This window comes from Styela clava, chromosome 13 (assembly GCF_964204865.1).
Source record: "Styela clava chromosome 13, kaStyClav1.hap1.2, whole genome shotgun sequence".
In the NCBI taxonomy this organism is placed as follows: domain Eukaryota; kingdom Metazoa; phylum Chordata; class Ascidiacea; order Stolidobranchia; family Styelidae; genus Styela; species Styela clava.
Window position 1 is genome coordinate 4365818 of NC_135262.1, and position 22769 is coordinate 4388586.

At 36.8% G+C, this 22769-nt stretch overlaps 1 protein-coding gene across 1 annotated transcript; it reads left to right on the forward strand.

Annotated features, from left to right (window-relative positions):
* Positions 1-1386: 1386 nt before the first annotated feature.
* On the forward strand, positions 1387-4297 carry LOC144431336 (uncharacterized). Its single transcript, XM_078119351.1, has 2 exons — positions 1387-2424; positions 2498-4297. The coding sequence occupies exons 1-2, from the start codon at positions 2250-2252 to the stop codon at positions 2785-2787; spliced, it is 465 nt and encodes a 154-aa protein (XP_077975477.1). The 5' UTR covers positions 1387-2249; the 3' UTR covers positions 2788-4297.
* The last annotated feature ends 18472 nt before the right edge of the window (positions 4298-22769 follow it).

Sequence of the window (22769 nt, forward strand, 5' to 3'; positions counted from 1 at the left end):
TATTTCAGCACAATAAAAATTGATTGAATATGCTTTAGATTAATTATATTATTGTATACATTCTCACAATCCGGTAAAAGTCGCGTTTCAAACCTTGTATAATGTTAACACAAAAATTTTCGACGGCAATTTAATTAAAGTAATGGGTAATCAGGCAAATCCCGCCCTCAATTAGTGACGATATGTTTCTAAACGTGGACCAAACATAATTTGGAAATTTTGCGATTTTCACCGCCTTGAAAAGCGTTTTTTAAACTGTCGCGGGCTTCAATAAAACAGATTTTGTTTACGGTTTTATTTCCAGTATTTTAAATTGCCGCTTTTCAATCAGAAAATTTGCGTTCTCTTTAGAAACTCGCGCCGATGAACGTATTCACCGGATTCACAATTCCGTGCGAGTACAAAAATAGATAATTGTCATCGTTATCGTGGAACAAATTTGTGGAATACTTGCGTTTTAGAGAAAATTACACAAGCGTAAAGGCGTTTACGGCCTGAATAATACGCCTGCTGATAAAGCAATCGCGCGCAAGTTTCTATCGAGAATGTTTTCATTCAACGGAAACGTCTTGAGCGCGGCGTCGAAAATGTGTGACGTCACACGAAAATCCGATATTCTTATAAACGCTAATTCCGATATTCGAATGACGAGATATTCGAATACTTTATTCGAATTGGCCATCCCTGACTATGTTTCAGATTTATGAAAGGAGATCACATGCTTGTATGAACTGGTCAAAAAAATTGGTGGACTCAAAAATTAGGGTTTCGTGTTGAGAGTAGAAATTGCAAACTCAATTATAACGGATTCAGTTTTAATAAAGCCTGTAGATGCTATTTTATTTCTATTATTAACACTAGTCTTATGTTTTTGTGCAATTTCCAGCAAAATGATAACAACCATTAATATAGATAAAACTGTTGCCCAAATTTAGAATTGCATTTAACATTTTCGAAGCTAGTTTGATGACAATATTATTTGATGAATATAATATTGTTAGTGTACAACAGCCATCAAAATGCAAGAGTGCGATTATTTGTCTTGGTATATGGATGGATAATACAATATTGCCAACATAGGAAATTACAAATTCAATTGAAAGAAGGTATTGCCATCATAAGGATCCCACAATACCTGTTTCAGCTACGAGCTGCCTGTACCATGTTCCTATGATAACTAACTCAATAGCTTCACATCGATTCTATTTCTATGACTATTGTTTGCGAAGGATACTAAATTGCCTCTTTCTCCTTGTTCTCTCTCAAAAGCGTCATTACGGATTATAACTTTACATTATGATGACCATGCATGAAATGGCTATACACATGCCACCGGGAGGACATTGGGAATGACATGTTTACCACAAAATGAAGGCGAGAGAAATATCGGGAAACCAATTTAAGACATGAGCGAGAGTTGTCTAAGCTCGAAGCGCCGCCGCTTTCCCGATGAAAAACGTCCTGCAAAGGTGGTTTAAAACTTTTTTCGCTTTGAGTACCTAATTTTAGCGATTCGAAAATTAGCCGAAAAACCATTTGAATAATTTGCGATTCACTTTTGGAATATTCGGTTCGCTTGGACAGCCCTACCTACCTCTGTACACATTGTCTATGTGCTGTGTTTTTTTATTATTTATGCTTCTAACTTTCTATCAATCATGATCTTGAACTGCAAGTATACTTATTAGGTACTAGGAAGTATTGAGCATGCTTAAGAAAATATTGCCTCAAATATTCATATAGTATTGGCGTAAAATGCTGTGGCATCAAAGGAAATTTACACAACATTCAAATCTATGTGCTTCCAACTCTAGGTTGGTTCGAGGATTTTGACTCTCTCACCAATTCTGAGAAAACCAAATTTTGATAACAAATACTATGCACTTATTCTAATTCAATGGTTCTCAACCGGTGTCCTGTTGCCCACTAAGGACCAAGGAAAGACACAGAGCACTTGAGGGGGGAGGGGGGGCACAATGTTAGGCGCAAAGCTGATTTTACTATTCCCTTTACAAAAAAACTCCCAGTTCTTCTTAGTTTCATTGCTTGACAAGATTATTTCACAGGATGTTTACAATTTGTTGAGCATGAATTGTTTGAACATGATGGGATTTAAAATCAGCCGATCAAATAACACTTTAATTACCACAGGAATGATAAACAAGCGGGCCATGCGTGTTAAGTATTGGGAACCACTATTCTAATTGTTTTTGCTTACTGTTAACAGAAGATATGAAAGTAGTTAATTTATGATGGAGAAATGTATAAATGGAAAGATTCTCAAGGAGGAGATTGATTCATGGCAGAGTGATGATGATGAAGAATACTTACCTGATAGCGACAGTGATGATGAAGAGGAATCCGTCTCGTCTGTAAAAGGAGTCAGAATCAAAACAGAGCCAGTATCTGAAGAAGAATATGAAGGTTTGTTAGTATTCATTTTTAAAAAATCTGGATGTAATGGAATTGTTTCTAAATTTTGTTTTTCTTTCCAAAGATTTACTTGAAGACGAGACAACTAGCTCCTCCTCTACAGCAATTCAAAAGAGGCATTCCCTACATCAGCTAGAAGTTGTGATACAGTCTCACAGGCCTAGAAAGGCGAGACCAAATCCTCAAGAAGAGAATGGATACATCTGGACAAAATCTTTCTCTGGAAGAGATATTCGGCCATTTGGGGGTCAGCAAAAGGTGTGTAGTAAAGAATTAGGTCAAAGATCGACTCTCCTCGACTGTTTCTCGCAATTTTGGTTCTATCGGATTAAGTACGAAAATATGGTAACATAGCGAAACGATCCAAGGTCTGGTACAGAAAAGTCTTTGCATATTTGATCGAGGTGGCTATTAATAATGCTAGGGTAGTCCATGAAAAGATGACTGGAGATGGAGAGCAAACTGAAGGTTTAGAGTTTAGGCAAAACCTTGTGACCGCTCTGATTGGGAACCATAGAGCTCCTCGAAACATCCCATCCACATTTTCTATATCTCTTGCCAGGCTCCAAGATGCTGGCATTCATCACCCTGTGTGTACAAAAATTAAACGGGTATGTTTAGTGTGTTCCAAAAAAAATCAGTTGGCTCCTCTGAATAAAAAATTAGATGCCGTTCCGCGAACAACTGTGCGGTTTAGCAAATGTGATGTTCACTTATGTGTGCTCAACGGCAGAGCTTGTTTTCGGGATTGGCACACCAAGGTTGAATATTGGAAGTGAAACTTTTTATATTCAAGTTTATTTGAACGCTCTCGTTATTTCCCATCAAACACCAACATTCTATGTTCAGGATGGTTTAGTGCATTATAGTTGTTTTTTAATTTCCTAACAGTGATAATTTATTTTCAGATATGTGATATAATAAAAAATTACATATCAAAAACACTGCCAAAAATTGTCAACTTGAACCAAATTAAAAATTGATCAAAACCTGTGAACAATTACACATAGATAAAACTAGGTACTCCTGAAGTATGCGCACCAAGATGTCGCATAACCTGAACCCTAACCTGGTACACAACCTGAGTTCAGGTTGTGCGCCATCTTGGTGCACCTACTTCTGGAGGTCCGATAACTATTTAGTGAACATGTTTATAACAAGCCATAAGTCAAACACCTGCAAGTTAATTCTCCTTCCCACGTATTCAAATTTTTATACACCATATCACGGGGAATAAACTACCATGTACACATTGCCGATATGCTGTGTTTTTATGTATTTATGCTTCTACTTTTATTTCAGTCATGGTCTTTAACTGCAAGTATACTTGTTAGGTACTAGAAAGTATTAATCATGCCGAAAGTATTGCCTCAGATATTCACACAGTATTGGCGTAGAATGCTGTGGCATCGGGGGAATTTACATAAAATTCAAATCTCTGTGCCTACAACTCTAGATTGGGGAGAGGGGATTTTGACTCTCAGACTAACTCTGAGAAAACCAAATTTTGATTACAAAAACTTTTACATATACGCAATTATTTTATTTCAGTGGTTTCCAACTGGTGATCCGTGACCCACCAATGGAGCCACAGATCAGTTGAGGGGTGGTGGGTCACAATGTTAGGTGCAAAACTGATTTTACTATTCCCTTTACAAAAAAATTCCCAGTTCTTCTTAGTTTCATTGCTTGATTAAGGTTAATTCACAGGGTGTTTTGTTTGAACATACTGGGATTCAGAATCTAGCAATCAAAATAACACTTTAATTACCGCTGGAATGATAAACAAAGGGGTCATGAGTGCCTAAAGCCTACATGAGTGGGTCACGAGCCATAAAAGGTTTGGAACCACTGTTCTAATTGTTATAGCTTGCTTACTGATTACAGAAAATATAGAAGTAGTTAAATTATGATGGAGGAATGTATGAATGGGAAGATTCTCGAAGAGGAGAATGATTCATGCCAGAGTGATGATGATGAAGAATACTTTCCCGATAGTGACAGTGATGATGAAGAGGAATCTGTCTCATCTGTAAAAGGAGTCAGGATCAAAACAGAGCCAGTATCTGAAGAAGAATATGAAGGTTTGTCAGTATTTATTTTTAAAAATTCTAGATGTAATGGAACTGTTTCTAAATTTTGTTTTTGTTTTCGAAGATTCACTTGAAAAGGAGACTTCCCCTGCAGCAATTCAAAAGAGGCATTCTGAACATGAGCTAGAAGGTGTGATACAGTCTCACAGGCCAAAGAAGGTGCGACCAAATCCTCAAGAAGAGAAAGAATACATCTGGACAAAATCTTTCTCTGGAAGAGATATTCAGCCATTTGTGGGTCAGCAAAGGGTGTGTAGTAAAGAATTAGGTCAAAGATCGACTCCCCTAGACTGTTTCTCGTTTTTTTTCGATTCTGAAGTAATTCGATTCATTATTGATATGACAAATCTTAATGCTGTGAGAAAAATACAGGGTGAAGAAACAGCGTCGTTTTTAAAAACACAATCATCAAAAGATCCAGATTTTTCCATCAAAGTAGAAACTGTTTCAAACGATGCAAGTGAAAAAAGTTGGAAGTTTGTTGACGTTGATGAAATGAAGGCTTTCTTGGGACTTATTATACTCATGGGAATAATACGCCTCCCGCATGTAGCGATGTACTGGCAAAAAAAGAGCTGGATTCTTGATGTACCAAGTTTTAATATGATTATGCCAAGGGATAGATTCCAAACTATCCAGGAACATTTGCATTTTTGTGATGAATCGCTGGTGCCTGCAGAAGAAGATGCTGAAAAAGATGAGTTTTTTAAAATTCATGAACTTTTGTCACTTCTTTTGCCGCGTTTTCAAACCTGCTACACTCCGGGTAGAGACCTTCACATATATGAAAACTTAATTCCAATCAAGGGCAAAAGTGGATTTAAAAAATACATGGATCATAAAAAATACGGGATCAAGCTCTGGCTTTTAACTGAATCATCAACGGGATATATATCTAGACTACAATTTTACTCTGGAAAAAATCAAGCTATGAACCCAGAAAGTGGATTGTCCCTCCGTGTTATCGAATATTTAGTGAGTCCATTCGAATGGCTCCACCATCATCTATATGTGGACAATTTTTTTGCCAGTCCTAAGGTGTTTGAATACCTACTATCAAAAGGAACATATGCCTGTGGCACATTTAACAGCGACAGTGTAGGATTTCCAAAGGATCTCATGATGGAACAGACTTGCAAAATGGGTGAAAGTGATTGGCGAGCAACGGGAAATTTATTGGCTCAGTCGTGGATGGACAATAAGGCTTCCTATTATTTGTCCACCATTCATGAACCAGATTATGAGGAAGGCCATTCTGAAAAAACAATTACAAAAAGAAGGAGGGATCATACAATATATGGCACTGTTGAAACACCATGCCCCCCTCTAGTGAGGGAATACAATATGCAAACCGGACATCTGTGTGTATCAAATCAAGTAAGAAAATATGGCAACATAGCGAGACGATCTAAGGTTTGGTATAGAAAAGTCTTTTCATATTTGATCGAAGTGGCTATTAATAATGCTAGGGTAGTCTATGAAAAAGTGACAGGGGAGAGCTATTATGACTTAGAATTTAGGGAAAAACTTATGACTGCTCTGATTGGGAACCATAGAGCTCCTCGAAACACCCCAACTACAGTTTCTATATCTCTTGCCAGGCTCCAAGATGCTGGCATTCATCACCCAGTGTCCACAGTAGAACTACGAGTATGTTCAGTGTGTTCCAAAATAGATCAGTTGGCTCCTGTAAATAGAAAATCAACTACTGTTCCACGAACAACTGTGCGGTGTAGCGAATGCAATGTTCACCTGTGTGTGCGCAACGGCAGAACTTGCTTCCGGGATTGGCACACCAAGGTTGAATATTGGAAAGCAAAATGAGTTTTATATTCACATTTGAATGTAATTTTTATCAAACACCATCGATTTATTTGCAGCTTGTTTTACATACGTTAGGGTCAGGCTACCTCGTAGGTTTTTATCATTTTAAAAATTTGCGATATATTGGAAAATCGGTACTCCTGAAGTATACGCACCAAGATGTCGCATAACCTGAACTGTAACCTGGTACACAACATGAGTTCAGGTTGTGCGCCATCTTGGTCTGCATACTTCAGGAGGTCCAGAAAATGTAATGTAAAATTGGCGAACTAAAACTAATCAAAACCTGTGAAGAATTACATATAGATAAGTATTTAGTGAACATGTATATAACAAGTTGTCCTACCATAAGTCAAACACTTTTAAGTTAGTTCTCATTGCGATCTACTCAAATTTCATAAATCATATCCTGGGGATTAAATTAACATTTACTAACTACTGTACACATTTCAATCTGCTACTTTTTTATGTATTCGTACTCAATTTTTTATTATTATTCATGTGTTTTGTGCCATTTGATGCCCGTCTGTACGTATTAAAGCATGCTCAAAAACATTTTCTTGGGGTATGTTTTATATATATCGGGCTTTAAGTATATTTCATAAAGCAGGGCTACTCAACTATTTTTACCAAAGATTCTTATATGGGACCTAAAAATTACTGAGATTTGGTCCTTTCAGAAAATATATTTCGAGGTGCGTCTAAATATATTTTGGTGCCTCTAACTTAAAGTGATAAAATAACCTGAAATTATAAATAAAGGTCACCTTCACAATGTTTACATATCTAAAGTTAATGGCGTCAAGGCACCAAAATAAAGAATCAGACCGAATCGGATTCTCGAAAGGTCTGGATTTGGACCGCAGTCCACCAGTTGAGTAGCCCTATCATATAGTATCAGAGTAGAGGTGTTGTGGGGAAATATTTCTAATTTTGGGCCCTGGTTCATATTATGGCCTAACCTATTACACCTACTACGTTCCGGTGTCCGCCATCTTGGTTCACATACTTTGGGAGTATCGTTTTGGTTCGTGAAAGCTTGCCAAGGGTTACAGAATATTTTAAGAATGCGATATAAAAACTTCTACACTGAAAAATTTGATAACAGTGTGTATCAGGTTGAGACTTTTCATATTTACTGCGTGGAGGAGGAATGCCAATGAGATCCCTCAGTCATATGGCATGTCATTCTAGGTATACATTTTCAGATGTATGGACTGGATAATGGAGGTTATAACTGACCAGCAGTAACATGAACTACATTACGACAGTGACGATTTAGCAATCTTCTTCAACATAATTATCTCCTACTGGATTTAATCCAGCGAATCTGTGCAAATTATCACTTTCAAGAGGCACTGGGCACTGAAATAAAAATATAACATGCATGGACTAACATTGAATGACAAAAAATATGTGAATATTAATTGGTTTTGCTATATTGAAGAAAAATGCCATGAATGATTGTAATTTTTTTTAAATATCTGTATGTTCACTTACACTTAATTGTCCGTTGGTCAATGTTAGTGAGACAATTTGTTTCGTAAGCTTGTCCATGACGTTATATTTTAATTGATTATGAATGAAAATTCTGTTCATAGAAAAACTAGTTCCAGAAAATTAGTTAAGGGAAACATAAATTAATTATGATGGAGGAATCTGTGAATGGAAATATTAGTGAAGAAGAGAATGATTCAGAGCAGAGTGATCATGATGGAGAATACTTTCCTGATAGTGATGATGAAGAGGAATCTGTCTCATCTGTAAAAGGATTCAAGATCAAAACAGAGCCAGTATCTGATGAAGGTTAGTTAGTATTTACATATTTATCCTGGGGGAGGGAAAAGTGGATAAATGGGTTAACCATATGGCGAACCACTGCCTATCGTTCGGTTACCATTCCATGTCAGGTATGAGATTGGCCAGTATTTGTTTTCGAAAGCATGGACTTGATGTTGGAGGAAGCCGTAACTGACCAGCGGTTACGTGAACCGCCCTACTGCGGCGAAGAGTCCAGCAATCTTATTACACATAACTATCTTAGCATGTGATTTGAACCCACGCAGAGTAATTAGCGGTGCGGTGGTGGTGAGCGTATTCCTAACGCCTTGCAGGATGGGCAACACCGCCACGCCAGTTAGTATTTATTTTATTATATTCTAGAGCTAATGATAAATTCTGCTTTCTAAGATTCACCTGAAGAAGACCAGGCAACTAGATCTTCCTCTTCAGCAATACAAAAGAGGCATTCTGAACACAAGCTGGAAGTTGTGATACCATCACACAGGCCTAAGAAGGTGCGACCTAATACACAAGAAGAGAAAGAGTACAACTGGACGAAATCATTCTCTGGAAGAGATATCCCGCCATTTGGAGGTCAACAACGGGTTTGCAGTAAAGAATTGGGCCCAAGATCGACTCCCTTGGACTGTTTCTCGCAATTTTTTGATTCAGAAGTAATTCGATTCATTATTGATATGACGAATCTTAATGCTGTGAGAAAAGTGCAGGGTGAAGAAACAGCATCTTTTTTGAAAACACAATCCTCAAACGATCCAGATTTTTCTATTAAAGTAGAAACTGTTTCAAACGATGCAAGTAAAAAAAGTTGGAAGTTTGTTGATGTTGATGAAATGAATGCTTTTTTGGGACTTAATATACTTATGGGAATAATTCGTCTCCCACGTCAAGCGATGTACTGGCAAAAAAAGAGCTGGATTCTTGATATACCAAGTTTCAATATGATCATGCCAAGAGATCGATTCAATAATATTCAGCACCACCTGCATTTTTGTGATGAACCGTTGGCACCTGCAGAAGAAGATCCCGAAAAAGATCCTGAAAAGTTCTTGAAGATTCATGGACTTTTGGCACTTCTTTTGCCACGTTTTCAAACCTGCTACACTCCTGGAAGAGACCTTCACATAAATGAAACCTTGATCCCAATCAAGGGGAAAATTGGGTTTCGAAAATACATGGATCATAAAAAATATGGGATCAAGCTCTGGTTTTTAACTGAATCATCAACAGGATATGTATCTAGACTACAATTTTACACGGGAAAAAATCAAGCTGTGAACCCGGAAAGTGGTTTATCCTTGCGTGTTATTAAATATTTGATGAGTCCATTTGAAGAGCTTAACCACCATTTATATGTGGACAACTTTTTTACAAATCCTGAAGTGTTTGAATACCTATTGTCGAAAGGAATATATGCTTGTGGCACAATTAATACCGACTGTGCGGGATTTCCAATGGATCTCATAATGGAAGAGACTTGCAAGATGGGTGAGAGTGATTGGCGAGCAGCAGGAAATTTATTGGCTCAGTCGTGGATGGACAATGGAGCTTTGTATTTTTTGTCAACCATTCACGACCCTGATTATGAGAAAGGTCATTCTGAAAGAACAATTACAAAAAGGAGAAGGGGTCATACAATATATGGGACTGTCGAAACACCATGCCCCCCTCTTGTGAGAGAATACAATATGCAAACTGGACGTTTGGGTCTATCATATCAAGTACGAAAATATGGCAACACGGCGAGGCGATCAAGAGTCTGGTATAGAAAAGTTTTTTCGTATGTGATTGAGGTGGCTATTAATAATTCTTTGGTAGTCTATGAAAAAGTGACTGGAGAGAGCTGTGATGTCTTAGAATTTAGGGTAAAACTTATGACATCTTTGATCGGGAACACTAGAGCACCTCAGTACACCACAAATACAGTTTCTTTATCACTTGCCAGACTTCAAAATGCTGGCATCCATCACCCAGTGTGCATAGAAATACATCGAACATGTTTGGTATGTTCCAAGAAAAATCAGATGGCTGCTGTCAATGAAAAAGTTAAGTGGACTTCGCGAACAACTGTACGGTGTAGCGAATGCAATGTTCATTTGTGTGTGCGCAATGGCAAAGCTTGTTTTCGTGATTGGCACACCAAGGTTGAATATTGGAAGTGATACTTTTTATATTTAAAGTTATTTCTATTTCCTTCACAGACCAACATTCTATGTTCGAATTGTTTTGATACACGATAGTTGTTTTTTAATGGTAGCACTGGTAGGTAAATTAAAAAACTTACCTACCAGTGCTCATTTATTTTTGGGTGTGCAATGTAATGAAAAATTAAATATAAAACACTGTCAAGAATTGTCGAATTGAACCAAATTAAAAACTAATCCAAAGCGGTGAAATGCAAAAAAATGCTTATCACTACTCTGAGTATTTTGGACGCATGTTTATACCAAGTTGCCCAACCATAAGTCAAACACCTCCAAGTTAGTTCTCCTTCCCATGTACTCACATTTTTATACACCATATCCTGGGGAATAAACTACCATATACCTACCTCTAGGGCTGTCCAAAATCGAATCATTTTTTGATTCGAATCTAACATTTTCGCCGAATCGAATATTATTGCGCAATCCTAAGTCTGTCTCTAATATACAATAAACGCCTGCCCCTCGATGTTGTGGTAACGTTGTTATTATGTGTAGCATATCGTTATGTCTGAAATTAGCAATAAGTTAGGATGTAACAGCCACCGCATTCCCCCGCTCGTTCCGTCTTTCAACGTATAATGATCATCCTGTTACCTAAAGTATTCAATCCATGACAACTACAAGATTCTAAAATATCTTTATATATTAATTTTATGAGTCCAATGTAACTCGCGGTTGCTTCTTCTTACGTCAAAATAAAAACATTACTATTCGGTCGACAGCGATCTGTGGCCTAAAAGTAAGAGTTAAACTGCCTGATGTATTTAGTTTTATTACGTATTTTTGCAATCTCACCAACTCGTTATCGCCGTTAGAAAAATCTCAATAACTGATATCGAATTCTGTAGAGTACAACTTCATTTCATACAATGAATATACATATAAAGTTTAGCAAGAAATTAAAATTACATATCGCGCGATTACTCCCCCTGTTAAAAAAACCGACTTTTACAACGAATACCGTATATATTTTTCTGTTGTGCAAAGTGATGAATTCGTGACCGATACGGGCATATTCAAAATGTCTTGCTTTATTAATTTAATTGTTTTCAATTTAATCTGCGGTTGCGTCGTCAAAATAAAATCCTCACCATTCTAATATATCATGACAATCCGCGGACATAAAAATAAAAATGTGTGGTAAACTGCCCGATTATATATTGTTTTGATCCGTATTTTGCGAATTCGGCAAATTTGAGATGTGTAACACTGACTCCGCTCAGTCGAAATGCCGCCACTCCGATTATTTTTAAGATAAAACCGTTCGAAAAATCCATAAATCTGCCGTAAAATCTCAGACTAAAATTTATTTCAGCACAATAAAAATTGATTGAATATGCTTTAGATTAATTATATTATTGTATACATTCTCACAATCCGGTAAAAGTCGCGTTTCAAACCTTGTATAATGTTAACACAAAAATTTTCGACGGCAATTTAATTAAAGTAATGGGTAATCAGGCAAATCCCGCCCTCAATTAGTGACGATATGTTTCTAAACGTGGACCAAACATAATTTGGAAATTTTGCGATTTTCACCGCCTAGAAAGGCGTTTTTTGGACTGTCGCGGGCTTCAATAAAACAGATTTTGTTTACGGTTTTATTTCCAGTATTTTAAATTGCCGCTTTTCAATCAGAAAATTTGCGTTCTCTTTAGAAACTCGCGCCGATGAACGTATTCACCGGATTCACAATTCCGTGCGAGTACAAAAATAGATAATTGTCATCGTTATCGTGGAACAAATTTGTGGAATACTTGCGTTTTAGAGAAAATTACACAAGCGTAAAGCGTTTACGGCCTGAATAATACGTCCGCTGATAAGCAATCGCGCGCAAGTTTCTATCGAGAATGTTTTCATTCAACGGAAACGTCTTGAGAGCGGCGTCGAAAATGTGTGACGTCACACGAAAATCCGATATTCTTATAAACGCTAATTCCGATATTCGAATGACGAGATATTCGAATACTTTATTCGAATTGGCCATCCCTGACTATGTTTCAGATTTATGAAAGGAGATCACATGCTTGTATGAACTGGTCAAAAAAATTGGTGGACTCAAAAATTAGGGTTTCGTGTTGAGAGTAGAAATTGCAAACTCAATTATAACGGATTCAGTTTTAATAACGCCTGTAGATGCTATTTTATTTCCATTATTAACACTAGTCTTATGTTTTTTGTGCAATTTCCAGCAAAATGATAACAACCATTAATATAGATAAAACTGTTGCCCAAATTTAGAATTGCATTTAACATTTTCGAAGCTAGTTTGATGACAATATTATTTGATGAATATAATATTGTTAGTGTACAACAGCCATCAAAATGCAAGAGTGCAATTATTTGTCTTGGTTTATAAATGGATAATACAATATTGCCAACATAGGAAATTACAAATTCAATTGAAAGAAGGTATTGCCATCATAAGGATCCCACAATACCTGTTTCAGCTACGAGTTGCCTGTACTATGTTCCTATGATAACTAACTCAATAGCTTCACATCGATTCTATTTCTATGACTATTGTTTGCGAAGGATACTAAATTGCCTTTTTCTCCTTGTTCTCTCTCAAAAGCGTCATTACGGATTATAACTTTACATTATGATGACCATGCATGAAATGGCTATACACATGCCAGCGGGAGGGCATTGGGAATGACATGTTTACCACAAAATGAAGGCGAGAGAAATATCGGGAAACCAATTTAAGACATGAGCGAGAGTTGTCTAAGCTCGAAGCGCCGCCGCTTTCCCGATGAAAAACGTCCTGCAAAGGTGGTTTCAAACCTTTTTCGCTTTGAGTACCTAATTTTAGCGATTCGAAAATTAGCCGAAAAACCATTTGAATAATTTGCGATTCACTTTTGGAATATTCGGTTTGCTTGGACAGCCCTACCTACCTCTGTACACATTGTCTATGTGCTGTGTTTTTTATTTATTTATGCTTCTAACTTTCTATCAATCATGATCTTGAACTGCAAGTATACTTATTAGGTACTAGGAAGTATTAAGCATGCTTAAGAAAATATTGCCTCAAATATTCATATAGTATTGGCGTAGAATGCTGTGGCATCAAGGAAATTTACACAACATTCAAATCTATGTGCTTCCAACTCTAGGTTGGTTCGAGGATTTTGACTTTCTCACCATTTCTGAGAAAACCAAGTTTTGATAACAAATACTATGCACTTATTCTAATTCAATGGTTCTCAACCGGTGTCCTGTTGCCCACCAAGGACCAAGGAAAGACACAGAGCACTTGAGCGGGGAGGGGGGCACAATGTTAGGCGCAAAGCTGATTTTACTATTCCCTTTACAAAAAACTCCCAGTTCTTCTTAGTTTCATTGCTTGACAAGGTTATTTCACAGGATGTTTACAATTTGTTGAGCATGAATTGTTTGAACATGATGGGATTTAAAATCAGCCGATCAAACAACACTTTAATTACCACAGGAATGATAAACAAGCGGGCCATGCGTGTTAAGTATTGGGAACCACTATTCTAATTGTTGCTTGCTTACTGTTAACAGAAGATATGAAAGTAGTTAATTTATGATGGAGAAATGTATAAATGGAAAGATTCTCAAGGAGGAGATTGATTCATGGCAGAGTGATGATGATGAAGAATACTTACCTGATAGCGACAGTGATGATGAAGAGGAATCTGTCTCGTCTGTAAAAGGAGTCAGAATCAAAACAGAGCCAGTATCTGAAGAAGAATATGAAGGTGTTATCGGACCTCCAGAAGTAGGTGCACCAAGATGTCGCATAACCTGAACCCTAACCTGGTACACAACCTGAGTTCAGGTTGTGCGCCATCTTGGTGCACCTACTTCTGGAGGTCCGATAACTATTTAGTGAACATGTTTATAACAAGTTGTCCAGCCATAAGTCAAACACCTGCAAGTTAATTCTCCTTCCCACGTATTCAAATTTTTATAAACCATATCCTGGGGAATAAACTACCATGTACACATTGCCGATATGCTGTGTTTTTATGTATTTATGCTTCTATTTTTATTTCAATCATGGTCTTTAACTGCAAGTATACTTGTTAGATACTAGAAAGTATTAATCATGCCTAAAGTATTGCCTCAGATAATCACACAGTATTGGCGTAGAATGCTGTGGCATCGATGGAATTTACATAAAATTCAAATCTCTGTGCCTACAACTCTAGGTTGGGGAGAGGGGATTTTGACTCTCAGACTAACTCTGAGAAAACCAAATTTTGATTACAAAAACTTTTACATATATGCAATTATTTTATTTCAGTGGTTTCCAACTGGTGATCTGTGACCTACCAATGGAGCCACAGATCAGTTGAGGGGTGGTGGGTCACAATGTTAGGTGCAAAACTGATTTTACTATTCCCTTTACAAAAAAATTCCGAGTTCTTCTTAGTTTCATTGCTTGATTAAGGTTAATTCACAGGGTGTTTTGTTTGAACATACTGGGATTCAGAATCTAGCAATCAAAATAACACTTTAATTACCGCAGGAATGATAAACAAAGGGGCCATGAGTGCCTAAAGCCTACAGGAGTGGGTCACGAGCCATAAAAGGTTTGGAACCACTGTTCTAATTGTTATAGCTTGCTTACTGATTACAGAAAATATAGAAGTAGTTAAATTATGATGGAGGAATGTATGAATGGGAAGATTCTCAAAGAGGAGAATGATTCATGCCAGAGTGATGATGATGAAGAATACTTTCCTGATAGTGACAGTGATGATGAAGAGGAATCTGTCTCATCTGTAAAAGGAGTCAGGATCAAAACAGAGCCAGTATCTGAAGAAGAATATGAAGGTTTGTCACTATTTATTTTTAAAAATTCTAGATGTAATGGAACTGTTTCTAAATTTTGTTTTTGTTTTCGAAGATTCACTTGAAAAGGAGACTTCCCCTGCAGCAATTCAAAAGAGGCATTCTGAACATGAGCTAGAAGTTGTGATACAGTCTCACAGGCCAAAGAAGGTGCGACCAAATCCTCAAGAAGAGGACAAATACATCTGGACAAAATCTTTCTCTGGAAGAGATATTCAGCCATTTGTGGGTCAGCAAAGGGTGTGTAGTAAAGAATTGGGTCAAAGATCGACTCCCCTAGACTGTTTCTCGTTTTTTTTCGATTCTGAAGTAATTCGATTCATTATTGATATGACAAATCTTAATGCTGTGAGAAAAATACAGGGTGAAGAAACAGCGTCGTTTTTAAAAACACAATCATCAAAAGATCCAGATTTTTCCATCAAAGTAGAAACTGTTTCAAACGATGCAAGTGAAAAAAGTTGGAAGTTTGTTGACGTTGATGAAATGAAGGCTTTCTTGGGACTTATTATACTCATGGGAATAATACGCCTCCCGCATGTAGCGATGTACTGGCAAAAAAAGAACTGGATTCTTGATGTACCAAGTTTTAATATGATTATGCCAAGGGATAGATTCCAAACTATCCAGGAACATTTGCATTTTTGTGATGAATCGCTGGTGCCTGCAGAAGAAGATGCTGAAAAAGATAGGTTTTTTAAAATTCATGAACTTTTGTCACTTCTTTTGCCGCGTTTTCAAACCTGCTACACTCCGGGTAGAGACCTTCACATATATGAAAACTTAATTCCAATCAAGGGCAAAAGTGGATTTAAAAAATACATGGATCATAAAAAATACGGGATCAAGCTCTGGCTTTTAACTGAATCATCAACAGGATATATATCTAGACTACAATTTTACTCTGGAAAAAATCAAGCTATGAACCCAGAAAGTGGATTGTCCCTCCATGTTATCAAATATTTAGTGAGTCCATTCGAATGGCTCCACCATCATCTATATGTGGACAATTTTTTTGCCAGTCCTAAGGTGTTTGAATACCTACTATCAAAAGGAACATATGCCTGTGGCACATTTAACAGCGACAGTGTAGGATTTCCAAAGGATCTCATAATGGAACAGACTTGCAAAATGGGTGAAAGTGATTGGCGAGCAACGGGAAATTTATTGGCTCAGTCGTGGATGGACAATAAGGCTTTCTATTATTTGTCCACCATTCATGAACCTGATTATGGGGAAGACCATTCCGAAAAAACAATTACAAAAAGAAGGAGGGATCATACAATATATGGCACTGTTGAAACACCATGCCCCCCTCTAGTGAGGGAATACAATATGCAAACCGGACATCTGTGTGTATCAAATCAAGTAAGAAAATATGGCAACATAGCGAGACGATCTAAGGTTTGGTATAGAAAAGTCTTTTCATATTTGATCGAAGTGGCTATTAATAATGCTAGGGTAGTCTATGAAAAAGTGACAGGGGAGACCTATTATGACTTAGAATTTAGGGAAAAACTTATGACTGCTCTGATTGGGAACCATAGAGCTCCTCGAAACACCCCAACTACAGTTTCTATATCTCTTGCCAGGCTCCAAGATGCTGGCATTCATCACCCAGTGTCCACAGTAGAACTACGAGTATGTTCAGTGTGTTCCAAAATAGATCAGTTGGCTCCTGTAAATAGAAAATCAACTACTGTTCCACGAACAACTGTGCGGTGTAGCGAATGCAATGTTCACCTGTGTGTGCGCAACGGCAGAACTTGCTTCCGGGATTGGCACACCAAGGTTGAATATTGGAAAGCAAATTGAGTTTTATATTCACATTTGAATGTAATTTTTATCAAACACCTTCGATTACATACGTTAGGACTTAGTAATAGGCTACCTCGTAGGGTTTTATCATTTTAAAAATTTGCGATATATTGGAAAATGGGTACTCCTGAAGTATACGCACCAAGATGTCGCATAACCTGAACTGTAACCTGGTACACAACATGAGTTCAGGTTGTGCGCCATCTTGGTATGCATACTTCAGGAGGTCCGGAAAATGTAATGTAAAATTGGCGAACTCAACTAAATTAACAACTAATCAAAACCTGTGAAGAATTACATATAGATAAGTATTTAGTGAACATGTATATAACAAATTGTCCTACCATAAGTCAAACACTTTTAAGTTAGTTCTCATTGAGATGTACTCAAACTTCATAAATCATATCCTGGGGATTAAACTAACATTTACTAACTACTGTACACATTTCTTTGTGCTACTTTTTTATGTATTTGTACTCAATTTTTTATTATTATTCATGTGTTTTGTGCCAAGCTTAATACTGCTGTTCATGGTGTCTATTCATAAATACTTTTATGTGAGTTGCTTTTTGTGAACGAGTACTAACGTACATAAAACCTTTACTCTTGGAGTTTTCCAGTCATTTCTTGGTTTGTTTCATTGAGTGATCTTCTCGCCCAGCACTCTTTATCGATTTGTGTATTATAAAAGAGTAGGCACTAGCAGCCACTTTGACGCTCATTCTGATTTGTTGCAGCCTACCTGTTCTACCTCTCCTATTTCCACGCACTTTCTCTTTGTGGCATAGTCATATGTAAAATTCTGCCGTATTATTTCATTATCCTACTCTTACAGTTTGGCAAATCGTGGGTTTGTTTTAATATTCATTCCCGTGAATTATTTCTGTTTTCTGTATGTTGAAACTCTTCTCGATTTCATCGCGATATCAGTATGCTATTGCCTGCATGCAGAATCGATGAAACTACAGAAGTAATTTACAGAAGTAATTTAACTCCATTGTAGGAGACAACGAAAGCTATATCGAGGTCGGATACGTTGCAAGGTGCCCAATGCCAGTGGTTCCCAAAGGGTGCGCCGTGGCGATTTGCTGAATGCTCTAAAATAATAGAATAGTGTTAAACATAAGTAACATATAATTTAATATTTTTCATATGGTATTTATTAAAAATGTGTTATGGTTTCTTATTTTAAACGCTGTGTATATGAATCAATAAATCCGTATCTTTCTATGTCGTTTTCTGATAAGTAGTGTCTTCCTCTGTTGTGACGTAATTGCTGCGTAACAATGGGTAGACACTACTTGCTGCAATTTTGCGAGTTGTAGTTTTTTATCGTCTGAACCGAGTTTGCCAATCATAAGTGATTTTTTCAGTATTTCAAATTAAAATCAAACAGGATGAGGAAGAATAGTTGCCCTTTTGGATTTATTCCTTATGCCTACATGTTCATGAACTTTTTTAAAGGTATAAAAGTAAAGAATAACGATCAAAAATTTGAGATTTATTTAGAGGCGGCAATTTCTTTTGTGTAAGTGGGTCGTAAGTGAGTTTTTTCCCTGGTAATTTGGCGCCGCACGAACAAACAGTAGTTTGGGAACCGCTGCCTTAGCGATAATCTTTTTTGTGGGCAAAATTGCCATGCCGGTAATGTTTTTTCAAGTAATATACTTTCTTCGCTGTTTATATGTCGTATATTAATAATCAGATATGGTACTTAAATAACAAGGTGTGTTATTGCCTTGCAGCGCCATCTTCGGGCGATGCTGTTCCCGCGTAAAAACGTCTTGCGCTGTGCAACTTTGTAGCCTTTTACCCTACGTTGACAAGTAGACCGAATGGTCATTTCACGGTTATCTCGTCTATTCGGTACAAATATTTTGTGATCTTTCTTGTTTTTATTTTATTATGCTTTACCGGAATGGCTAATAAAAAAACGATTTGATTGATATGGTGATGGAGGAAACACCTTTGCCGTCGACGACGTTTATGGTAGCGCTTCATGTAACCGCACCTATACAGCAAATGGCGGACACTTTAACCATACAACGATTTTAGCGGGCTGTTGTCGCTATGCCACTGTAATCAAACGGCGACTATCAACGTTTTATTCATTTAATAAATCAACAAGGCATGAAAATGACCCACTAAGGCGTGAAACTGAGAAATTATATTTAAACTAAACCTTCTTGGCCATATTACATGGGCATATTTAACCCAATTATCTTCGCCCGTAAAAAACAAGTTTTTGTGGTAATAATTTCCTGTGAGCCTGAACTTGTTTCCGTTTTATATTGGTATTCTCATAAAATCAAACTATGTGCCAAGTTTTAATAAAATTATTACCAAAATAACCTATTGAAGTACCTCTATCTCCCAGTGACGATGTGCACTATCATAGTGCTCCAGTCCATGATTGATTTCCATAGCTCCTGTACTCGATGACTATGCTCCATGAGTAAACGCCTGGTCCTTTTAACGCCGTATCCAGCCATGTAAAAGGGGCATACCCACGATGAAGTGAAACATCTTCTTTTATGGTTCTTCGGTATTGAAGACCGCTTTGTTTGCGATGAATCTCTGTTCAAGGCAACAAGACCACATTGATTATTAGCAATGAACTTCCATGACGTCGTAACGACCGACCCCAGGCATGCACACTCAGTGTCACTCACACCACTGTGAAGCTAGTAGCAATTTGACCTTTGTGTGCGGCGAAGCGGAAAGGTTAATATTTATGGCAGAAATGGAGGCGTGTCCGAATCTACACCCGAAAAAATGAAGATAAACGAAATTAGCATATTATTATGGGAAATATGTTTATAATTTAGGAAAAATAACAATTATATAGCAAAAAAATAAATAATAAAAGCTTGAAAAGGAATGAAAAAACAAAAAAAAGGGGAAACGAATTTTATTTAGCTTCCTTCGAAAAAGCAGATAAGCCAGATAATTTCAAATCCACGCAAAAATCCCTTCCGCGGGAGAGGCATTCGATTTCATTATTTATTAATAAAGAGGTTTATGTTAATTGTTTCCCACAACTAGAACCTAAGTGTTTTTTTTTTATTTTAGAATCTACGTTTTTCTCATAGCGAAAATGACCTTATTTGGGAAAATTACGTATAACGAAAAAAGTTAAATCTAGTCAATTTTCAAAGTCCAGCAACACACCCTTCTGCACAAAAGACATTCGATTTCATTATTTGTTATTAAAGAGGTTTATCTGAAGTTTTTCACTCAACTAGAACCTAAGCCTTTTTCATTTTAAAATCAAGAGTATTCTCATAGCGAATATGGCCTTGTTTGAAAAAAATACGTATATCGACAAAAGATAATTTAGTCAATTTTCAAAGCCCAGCTGCACACCCTTCCCCACAAGAGGCATTCGGTTTGATTATTTCCCATTAAAGAAGATTACCAGAAGTTTTTCACACAACTAGAACCTAAGCCTTTTTTATTTTAGAATCTGGGGTATTCTCATAGCGAAAATGGCCTTATTTGGAAAAATTAGGTATAGCGAAAAAAGCTAATGTAGTCCATTTTCAAAGCCTAGCAGCACACTCTTCCGCACAAGAGGCATTCGATTTGATTATTTCACGTTAAAGAGGTTTATCTGAAGTTTTTCACACAACTAGAAGCTAAGCCTTTTTTATTTTAGAATCTGGGGTATTCTCATAGCGAAAATGGCCTTATTTGGAAAAATAACATATAGCGAAATAAGCTTATTTAGTCAATTTTCAAAGCCTAGCAGCACACCCTTCCGCACAAGAGGCATTCGATTTGATTATTTCATGTTAAAAAGGTTTACCTGAAGTTTGCCACACAAATAAAACCTAAGCCTTTTTTATTTTAGAATCTACGTTATTCTTATGGCGAAAATGGCCTTATTTTGAAAAATTACGTATAGCTAAAAAAGCTAATTTAGTCAATTTTCAAAGCCTAGCAGCACACCCTTCCGCACAAGAGGCATTCGATTTGATTATTTCATGTTAAAGAGGTTTACCTGAGGTTTGCCACACGACTAGAAGCTAAGCCTTTTTTATTTTAGAATCTACGTTTTTCTCATGGCAAAAATGGCCCTAATTGAAAAAATTACGCATAGCGAAAAAAGCTAATTTAGTCAATTTTGAAAGCCTAGCAGCACACCCTTCCGCACAAGAGGCATTCGATTTGATTATTTCATGTTAAATTGGTTTACCTGAAGTTTGCCACACAAATAAAACCTAAGCCTTTTTTATTTTAGAATCTGGGGTATTCTCATAGCGAAAATGACCTTATTTGGAAAAATAACACATAGCGAAATAAGCTTATTTAGTCAATTTTCAAAGCCTAGCAGCACACCCTTCCGCACAAGAGGCATTCGATTTGATTATTTCATGTTAAAGAGGTTTACCTGAAGTTTTCCACACAACTAGAACCTAAGCCTTTTTTATTTTACAATCTACGTTTTTCTCAGGGCGAAAATGGCCCTAATTAGAAAAATTACATATAGCGAAAAAAAGGTAATTTAGTCAATTTTGAAAGCCTAGCAGCACACCCTTCCGCACAAGAGGCATTCGATTTGATTATTTCATGTTAAAGAGGTTTACCTGAAGTTTGCCACACAACTAGAAGCTAAGCCTTTTTTATTTTAGAATCTGGGGTATTCTCATAGCGAAAATGGCCTTATTTGGAAAAATAACATATAGCGAAATAAGCTTATTTAGTCAATTTTCAAAGCCTAGCAGCACACCCTTCCGCTCAAGAGGCATTCGATTTGATTATTTCATGTTAAAGAGGTTTACCTGAAGTTTGCCACACAACTAGAACCTAAGCCTTTTTTATTTTAGAATCTACGTTATTCTTATGGCGAAAATGGCCTTATTTTGAAAAATTACGTATAGCGAAAAAAGCTAATTTAGTCAATTTTCAAAGCCTAGCAGCACACCCTTCCGCACAAGAGGCATTCGATTTGATTATTTCATGTTAAAGAGGTTTACCTGAGGTTTGCCACACAACTAGAAGCTAAGCCTTTTTTATTTTAGAATCTACGTTTTTCTCATGGCAAAAATGGCTCTAATTGAAAAAATTACGCATAGCGAAAAAAGCTAATTTAGTCAATTTTGAAAGCCTAGCAGCACACCCTTCCGCACAAGAGGCATTCGATTTGATTATTTCATGTTAAATTGGTTTACCTGAAGTTTGCCACACAAATAAAACCTAAGCCTTTTTTATTTTAGAATCTGGGGTATTCTCATAGCGAAAATGGCCTTATTTGGAAAAATAACATATAAAATCGCTATCGCTAAATGTTATTTTTCCAAATAAGGTCATTTTCGCTATGAGAATACCCCAGATTCTAAAATAAAAAAGGCTTAGGTTTTATTTGTGTGGCAAACTTCAGGTAAACCTCTTTAACATGAAATAATCAAATCGAATGCCTCTTGTGCGGAAGGGTGTGCTGCTAGGCTTTGAAAATTGACTAAATTAGCTTTTTTAGCTATACGTAATTTTTCAAAATAAGGCCATTTTCGCCATAAGAATAACGTAGATTCTAAAATAAAAAAGGCTTAGGTTTTATTTGTGTGGCAAACTTCAGGTAAACCTTTTTAACATGAAATAATCAAATCGAATGCCTCTTGTGCGGAAGGGTGTGCTGCTAGGCTTTGAAAATTGACTAAATAAGCTTATTTCGCTATATGTTATTTTTCCAAATAAGGCCATTTTCGCTATGAGAATACCCCAGATTCTAAAATAAAAAAGGCTTAGCTTCTAGTTGTGTGGCAAACTT

Bases quoted from the DNA above. Each gene is read 5' to 3' on its own strand.
- LOC144431336 (XM_078119351.1), top strand. From the start codon at position 2,250: ATGATGGAGAAATGTATAAATGGAAAGATTCTCAAGGAGGAGATTGAT. The intron at 2,425-2,497 runs GTTTGTTAGTAT...TTCTTTCCAAAG, and splicing joins ATCTGAAGAAGAATATGAAG to ATTTACTTGAAGACGAGACA.